General features: G+C 41.4%; 1 protein-coding gene across 1 annotated transcript in view; it reads left to right on the plus strand.

The window, feature by feature from the left end:
• b3galt9 (beta-1,3-galactosyltransferase 9) overlaps positions 1-3,162 on the plus strand; it is a gene marked incomplete at its 5' end in the record, with an annotated part of 6,134 nt that extends 2,972 nt beyond the window's left edge. Inside the window, 2 exon segments of the mRNA XM_079659935.1 lie at positions 64-337; positions 340-3,162. Coding sequence (XP_079516061.1) covers positions 64-337; positions 340-1,181 — 1,116 coding nt within the window. The 3' untranslated portion in view covers positions 1,182-3,162.
• Between the last annotated feature and the right edge of the window lie 5,584 nt (positions 3,163-8,746).

Raw genomic sequence — 8,746 nt, forward strand, 5'->3', positions numbered from 1 at the left:
GCATCCTATTCATCATATTGTCTATTTGATTGGTGATTCATACTCTGTGTTTTTCTGCTGCAGTGTTCTCTGTGCAGGCTGCGAACCCACCAGTGGTGTTTCCTCCTCTTCAACGTCCTCCTCTTCCATGCCCTGTTGTTTGGGGCAGACTTTGTGGAGGAGTACCTCCTGCAGCCCACGTCGGAGGTTTACACTGATGGCCTGGTTGTTGACGTGAGAGAGAAAGCAAGGAAATTAGACCTGAGTAAAGCCAGGGAGAACATGTCCAAGGCCTACCCTATCGCTAACCCAGACGCCTGCAGGAACTCTGACCTCTTCCTTCTCACCCTCGTCTTCAGCTCCCCGCTAATGTTACCCAGAGGGATGCAGTCAGGAGGACGTGGGGAAACCAAACGCTCACTCAAGGCTTCCCAGTGCGGACACTCTTCTTCTTAGGATCAACTGAGACTTTCTCTGCACAGGAGGCTCTTATGATAGAGTCTGGGCTCCATGGGGATCTGGTGCACGGTCATGCAGTGGCTGATTCGTCCCTCCGGGGCCCAACAGAGAGGACAATCCTGGCTCTCCGCTGGGTGATCGCCTTCTGTCCTGTTGCACGTTTTGTCCTGCTGACAAAGGACTCTGTGTTTGTGAACATCCCTGCCATTGGAGGCTACTTACTCGGGCTGCACAGGCACCCTGAGGACCTTTACTTAGGACGGGTGATCCAGAGAGACTCCCCTGATAGGAACCCTAACAGTCCTGGCTACCTACCTCCAGCTCTTTACCCTAACAAGTACCTGCCCGAGTATTGTGACGGGGCGGCTTATGTTCTGTCCCAGGATGTGGTCCGGAAAGTGTACATAGCATCAGCTGCAGTCCACGCTCCGGTGCCGGCGGATGTTTTTGTGGGTGTTTGTGCTCAGAAGGCCGGGGTGACACCGACACACAGTGCCAGGTTCTCAGGGGAGAAACACATCCACTACAACGCCTGCTGCTACCACTACCTGTTCAGCTCTGCAGGAATGGAAGGCCATGCGCTGGATACAGTTTGGGCAGATCTGGGAATGAAGGTGGGGGTATGCTCTCTGTTGCAGACATACAAAGGTGTGGTGACCTGCAAGGCCCTGACCTACCTGGAAAAACTGCCCTTCTTCAAGTCCAAGGGAGAAGCCCAGTCTCACGGTTCAGTGATAGAGTGATCGGTTCATAGGTGTTGCTTGTCAGGGGACGACAGATTGACAGGTAGATGGGTTGAGTGTAAAAATAAGTGTGTAAATACGTTTGTTTCCTTGTGTAAGTGTGTGCCAGTATTTTTATTCTACATTACATGTCACTTGTTAGATGCTTTTATCCAAAGTGACTTACATACACTCCTTTCTATGGACAGTCCCCACAGGAGCAGTTTGGGTGAAGTGTCTCACCCAGGGACACGACGACATGCTGACTGCAGTGGGATCTACTTAAGTAAAAGTAGTATTACCATAGGGTAGAAATACTTTGTTACAATTAAAAGTCCTGCTATCCAAATCTTACTTAGGTGAAAGTGCAACAACATTATTATTTGAATATGCTTAAACATCTCAAAATAATATATTTAATATGTAATTGAATTATAATTACGAATGCATTAATGTGACAGGACAAGACACGAGGGAAACAAGCATTAGTTATTTTTTTGCGGATTCATTTAATAATAAGCTGTCATGTTTATTTCCATGTTATGAGTAATGTCCCCTTGCTTTTTCTTTTAAAGAACTCAGAGACCTTATTGCATTGCTTTGCTCTTATTAAACATGCAGTGAGAAAAGCAAATCCCTTTACTTTCTGGGAGATGGCAGTGAAGCACAGTCTGCACAGTCCTAAAAGGTTGATAAATTTGTGAATAGAATATCTCAAAACTAGTTATATCACAAGAAAAACTACTTCCCAGAATAAATTGTACCAAGGAGGACACATCTAGTGCCCGGTTGAGATATAGAAACACATTGACAGGACACAGTTCTTCTGGGTTTATGAATAGTTAGCAATGTATATAAAGAGATGGTTTTGTGTTGTGTTTATCATCATTTCAGACACCAGAGGCAGATGCACCCTTACCCCATGTGCTAGGACTAAAATAATCCATGTTTTCTCTAAGGTGATTTGTAATTCTTCACAAGGTAAATAAACTGTGAGCAATTTGCACATTTTTTTTTTACAGATAAAAAGATTTAAGGAACTATAAATAGTATCGTGGAACAACTCTTTATTTCCAACTTTAAACACAGGAGATACATCTATTTAGATCAGACAGAAAATGAATCACCGGAGAGTTTTGTGTTCACTGGAAGGTGTGATCCACCTGCAGTAAAAGTCTGTCCCACTTTCATTAGATTTTCCTGCAAATGACGCCCTTTAAATGCTGCTCAAACTACTGCTTATCTCCCTGCAGTCCACAAAAGGAAACTTTGGCCTGGATCCCACAACTAACCAAACAGAGCCTCCGGGTGTCCTACAAACCTTTCCTTTTGTGTTTGACTGTCAGCGGTTCACACTACTCCACCTTGGCTCGGCTCCATTGTGTCTGCAGAGCTTTCCCTGGCTGCCTGTCTCACCTCATCAGGCCAAGGTTTTCACAGAAGAACATCTCAGCATGTCTACAATCTCTCTGGCTGCTGACCAGTCATAGCAACAATTTGTCTGGCATACCATCAGTGTAAAAGTGGGATCGCTCTGCAGGGTTAATCTGGATTTATTAGCATCAACACCTTCCATTCATGGCCTCAGCACCACACGATGGCTGACCTCTCATCTCTCCACCTGTCTCTGTGTCTGTTCATAAACAACAGCCCCATGACTCTTTATTGTTTTGTACTCGCTACCATCCTACTTGTGCTGGGAATTCCTTTCAAACCAACAGAGCTTAACAGGACATTCGGTAGGAGAGAATATTTTTCCCGGCTCTTACTCTGGTTTTTGAGTGCTAGAAACAGTCAAAGACGCATCTCAACACAGATATTTTCTTTTAGATTGATATCTTAAGGCTCTGTCTATCGCCTAGGACCGACTGATGGAAGCCCTTGCATTTTCAGTTTTATAAACGTAGTATATGTGACGACCAGTGGCGACTGGTGTCAACAGAAAGTATTAAAAATAATGATTACAAAAAAATGCATTAAAAAAATAAAAATATAAAATATATTTTAAGATCATGTTTAATTATCTGATTCCTCTGTACAGTACATTAATGTTTTAGTCTGTGTTCTTCTAATTAGTGTATACAGTGTGTGCCTATTGAGCTGTTTAGAGCCATGTGGGACAAAACCCGATCATGCCCCTCTCTCTCACTGTCTAAGTGAACGGTGACTGTAAAAACTACACTGCGCATGCTCAGAGTATTTTCCTACTTAAGAGCCTCATCCCAATACCCCTCCTCGACTCCTCTCTTCCCCTCCTCCGGGACTTGACCCGGAAGTCGATCAAGACACGCCATTTTGAAGGACGTCCCAATAGCTGAAATGCACACGGAGGAGTCGAGGAGGGATGAGGGAGGAGGGGTGCGGGAGGAGACGAAAAGGAGGAGACGAAAGGGAGGATACACGCGAGCAGACTACGCGGAATGTTTTCACTACTCGCGTATAACAGACCCGCCCCCACCTTCACAGCTGGTCGAAAACAGATTTCAACAGAGGAAAACCCACAACTGGAAGATGAGTGGAAAAGCGTCACATACATGTAAAAGTGCTCACAGCTCCGTGGGAATTATTATGTGCAATTCATTTCTAAAAGGCTTTCACATTACTATAATTATATTTTTATTTAAATGTAGGCTACATTTTACACCAAAACGGAACACAAAAGCAGGACCAACCATCATACATTGAATTCCTTGACTGACAAGAGAAAGATTCATTCATTTAAATAAATATTTAACAACAAATGGGCCAGTTCTAAGGGGTTATTCAGATAAGCCCGATGAGAGGGGATACAGCTGTGCACACGTCATCATTAACAGACGTCGTTTAAAAGTGACGTTTGATTGAACGAGGACATCCCAATTAACACCTGAGGACTCGCGTCGCTTCCTCGTGTCTCTCGCTCGCATCTTACGGAGGCGGAGCTAAGACGCAAGGAAGGGAAGCGAGTGAGGGAAAGGAGGAGTGGAGGAGGGGTATTGGGATGAGACTAATGTGTGTGGCAAAAAAATAATGACCATACGTCATCTCACATAATTCAGAGCTGATTGGCTGTAAGTACGTGTGCCGCAAAAAGTGTGGTGTGTGAAGAGCAGACGAGAGACGTGTCCTAAAACCAGGAAGTAAGCTGCGCATGGGTTCCCTCCACAAAAAAGCAATGAGATTTCTCCATAGGATTTAGAAAATAGCTCAAAATAAGATCTGTGGGAAACGTACCTGTTAGATAAATGCACGTTTTGTTCAGCCGGATAATATCCACATGTCTACCCTACTTTTATAATTTTCGAATCATAAATCTATCGATTAGATTTATGATAGACTTTTGAAACTACAAGAAGATAAGGAGGACTTTTACAAACAAGTAATAGAGATTTTTGTCCAGAAGGATAGCCAAATGGACTTCATCTTCAAGTCAAGGTAAGACCGCAATTTTATTGAAAATGGGATCTTACTAAGAGAGAACAATTCAATATTGAAATGATAAAATTACATTTTTTGGATATCCTTTTGTTGAACTGTGTGTTTAAAATTAATCGAAGCATCAGACAAAAAAAGCTTTTGAAAATAATATTATATTTAGGTCAAAATATAATATTTGTAAACCTGAAGAGTCAGTGCCAGTGCCAGCCATGAACCTCACTGCACGTCACTGCAGAAGCTTATATATAGACATCTAAGTTTTTTGTGTCCCACCACTTTTGTACATATAAAAACGCCACTGGCGACGACACTCTGGGGGAATGGATACAGTTTGGATCTCTGGGAAGTGAGAAAGACATTTTTAAGATTAAGAGGCTTATTTGTCAGATGCACAATATCTACAGCGCAGTTGTTAAGAATTAAATCCCAGCCTCTTCAAACAGTACAACATACAATATACTTAAAAAAAACAATAAAAAAGAGAGATATAAAATAGTGTGAATTACTTAATGTTACAAATGAAATGAATAAGTAAAGTATATACATAGGAAGTAGCATGAGATAAAACAAGAAAGCGGAAAGACACATATCCTATAATTGCCAAATATTCCTTAAAATAGTTTGAGTCAGAAATGCATATCAGCTGTGGACCTGTCCACACTTCCCGAAAAAAAAAAAAACTGCTACTGTAGGATTGAAAAAGTTGCAGTCATTCTTCACACAGAGTCATCAACATAAAAAACTTGCTCAAAAACTCGGTCGAGGTCTGGAAGGAGTTTCCAAGAGAAAGTGGAAACAGGGTCTGCAGAGCGGGAAATCCATCAGACACCCCCCCCCCCAAACCACATGCAGACATCAACACACGCATGCATACACACACACACTCCTAACAGCCTGCAGAGATTGTTAGTGTGGGGTCGAGGGGTCGGTAAGCTGCATGTGGGTGGTGCAGCTCTGATGAAAGCCTCCCCTCAGAGACACGCAGGGAAGGACTCATCCAACCAGAGGAAAAGGGTTTTATTTAGACTGTTTACTCTGACAAAACAAGTCTCCACAGGCGCACCGCTGATTTAGAGGGAGAGCTAACGTCCATGCTGATGAAAGAAATCAGTGTCTGTCATCTTAATGTTGCATGTTTGTGCACATGTGTCATTGGAGAACACACAGTGTGCATCCTCATACATGAGTGTGCAATCTTTATGGATTCCTGTGTTCAGATCAGAGGCTCAGTGTTCCTTTCGCCTGCTGCCCACCATAATTTACGTAGAAGCGGTAACCTCAAGGATAAACCCTCTTTTTTTTGACGACATCTGTGGTTTCTTCTCCTTTCCCTCTTTGTAAATGCCACAATCTTTCCTAGGAGGTTTTGGTGACTCTGCCAAGCCGGTTTGTGCCTCTCACACAGTGCAGTAGCTTCTGACTTCTTGTGTTTTAATTATACTATTTTTATAGCTTTCACTGTTCTTACAAAAAACAGTTTGGTTTAAAAATAATACTCCATCTGAATGAAATGAAGCACAATAAACACCAGATAATTCAGTACAATTCTTCCAGGGTGGCAGGTCTGGGGATGTACTCTTGTACAGCTGAAGACCTTTTACTCTACAAAGTACTTCTTTTGGGTGCCATTTCACTTTGAGAGGTTTGGCTGTATAGGAGATATTTAAGGGCTTTACTCTGCTATTTTGAGTTTTCCCTTTCCTGTAGTGTGTTATACAGTTTCTGTGCATGTGAATGGTCTGCAAAGGCTAAAATCCCTGTGTTCCCTCCAGAGGGAGTTTCTCTCAAGTGAGATGTAATGTAGGCGGTTGACCAATCACAACAGACCACAACTAAATACAAATATGAACCTGAAATGTGTATAATATGGCTGATTTAAGATTCTTAAACAGAAATAAAAAGCAGTGATAGAAGCAGCAAAGAGGAAAATACAAAGGTACTAGTTATATTAAATTAGTACACACTAAAGCGTATACAGAACATCTCATATGTGTGAAATCACAGAATGAAAACCCTCCTTTAAGTTACTAGGCTATACTGCTTCCCTCAGCTCAAGGATTTAAAGCAATTTGTATATGTGTAGTGTGTGTGCAGAACGTGTGAAATTATGATCCTTTATATTTATCTCAGTTTTTTATTCACCCTGTCCACCTTCAAGATCTAAAACTAAAAGTAGCTGCCACTCTGAGGGAAACAACATGGTGCTGACTGGCAAAGAAAATCAGAATGGGGTGAGAGGGTAACACTATTCCTATGTGAGGATGTAACCACAAAACAATATTGCACAAGGATGTGGTTAAAGGATGCATTTAGTCACATAAAAATAGTATACATCTGTGGTCGGTGTACTTTATTGGATCGCTAAACCTCGACCATAACTACATAAATTGTGTTTGAAGAGATGTGCTATCCTTGACACTGTTGGAGATTTAAGACACTGATAACCCATCTGTATACAACAACCTCCAAATTAGGCAAATAATGGAAACATTCAAATTAATCATGAGAACTGATTTATTCTCAAACACATCAACCTTTGAATGGCTAGCTAAGTTAACACATATTTTAGCTGGTCACTTGCACTTTTGTACTTTTAAATCAAATGTTTCTGTTGTGGATTGACTGTTCTTGAAGTACTATTTAAGTACAAGTTTGAGGTACTTGAACACTTATAGTTCAATAATTTAAAATATGTGATTCTGAAATAGGCCATTCTTCATAAGTACTTTAACTTTTGGTACTTAAAGTAAATGTTGATGCTTAAACTTTTGTACTGTAATTGAATGTTGAAAGCAGGACTTTTAATTGTAGCTGAGTATTTTAACACTATAGTTTTCATAATCTGTCTGTGTTTCCTGTTTTATTTTAAAATGTGTTCCACCGTATTATGTCTCTGTCGTACTTCCTGTCTCTGTGTTTTCCCTCCTGTTGTCCCCAGCTGTGTCTTGTCCTTTTTGATTAATTCTGCATGTAAGTTCTAGTTTTCTGTTGGTGTTTGTCAGATTCTTTTTTATCGTTCATTGGATTGCTTTGTTTGCAGTGCCCTGCTGTGTTTTGTCTGGAAAACAAACTATTAACGTATTTTAAGGTATGTTCTTTACATTTATTTTTTTGTCCTGCACTTTGGTCCACCCTACTCTCTTCTCCCTAATGTCACAGTAGTACTAATTCCATCTCTGCCTAATATAACAAACCAGTGCCCCCTAACACTGATCTCTGACCCCCTGTGGCCCCCCTAAAATTGAAATGTTTAACCACAATTTATTGAATGACGGAATAGGCGGAACTAACGCTATTCGCAGGGGTGCACAAAACTGGTACGCAGGTACGCATTCGCTGCAAAAATCTGAATTGCTTAACGTCACTTGTGTCACTACGCGCCTTTTCGTACCTCAAAACATCAAAACCAAGCACATCTTTCGTCTACACGTGTTTCTTGTCAACACTCAATGGAGTAAACGAGACATGTCAAAAAACACAAAGACATTAAGCAGCTACGTTGCCGTTTCGCTCCCTGCAAAAACTCTTCGGTATTTCTATGACTGATTGAACTGGGTGCTGGCCGAGCCACGCAGGACATAACCGACGGACCTGTGAAGCTTTACAGGAGGCAGAGGCTTAAATCACCGGACAACAGAGTTGGTCGCCGTGTGCACAGACAGGGTTAACGTCGGTATGAACAACAGAATTGTGCCAAAACTACGCCAACTGGCTGCAGTGAGAGACTGCCCTGTGCACATTCTCTGCCCCGCGCACACACTGGAGAACTGCACAAAATCAGCTGATCACAACGTTCACACTCTGTGGTCTAGCTGCTGCAGTTTTATTTACAACAAAGTGGAGTAAAACACACAGCTGCAATCTTACTCAGGGTGTTAATGGAAGAGTTTGAATCAGACAGAGGTGGAAGAAGTACTCAGATCTTGTACTTGAGTAAAAGTAGAAGTACCAGAGTGTTACTCTGTTACAGTAAAAGTCCTGCATTCAAAATGTTACTCAAGTAAAATTATAAAAGTATTAACATCAAAATATAGTTAAAGTAGTACCAAAAGTAAAAGTAGTCATTGTGCAGATTTGTCCATTTCAGAATAATATATCTGATATGTTTTATAATGATTGATCATTAAAGTGTTATCAAAGCTGCTAAAGGTGCAGCTAATTTTACAAAT

The sequence above is a fragment of the Notothenia rossii genome, assembly GCF_949606895.1.
Source record: "Notothenia rossii genome assembly, chromosome: 11".
Taxonomy (NCBI): Eukaryota; Metazoa; Chordata; class Actinopteri; order Perciformes; family Nototheniidae; genus Notothenia; species Notothenia rossii.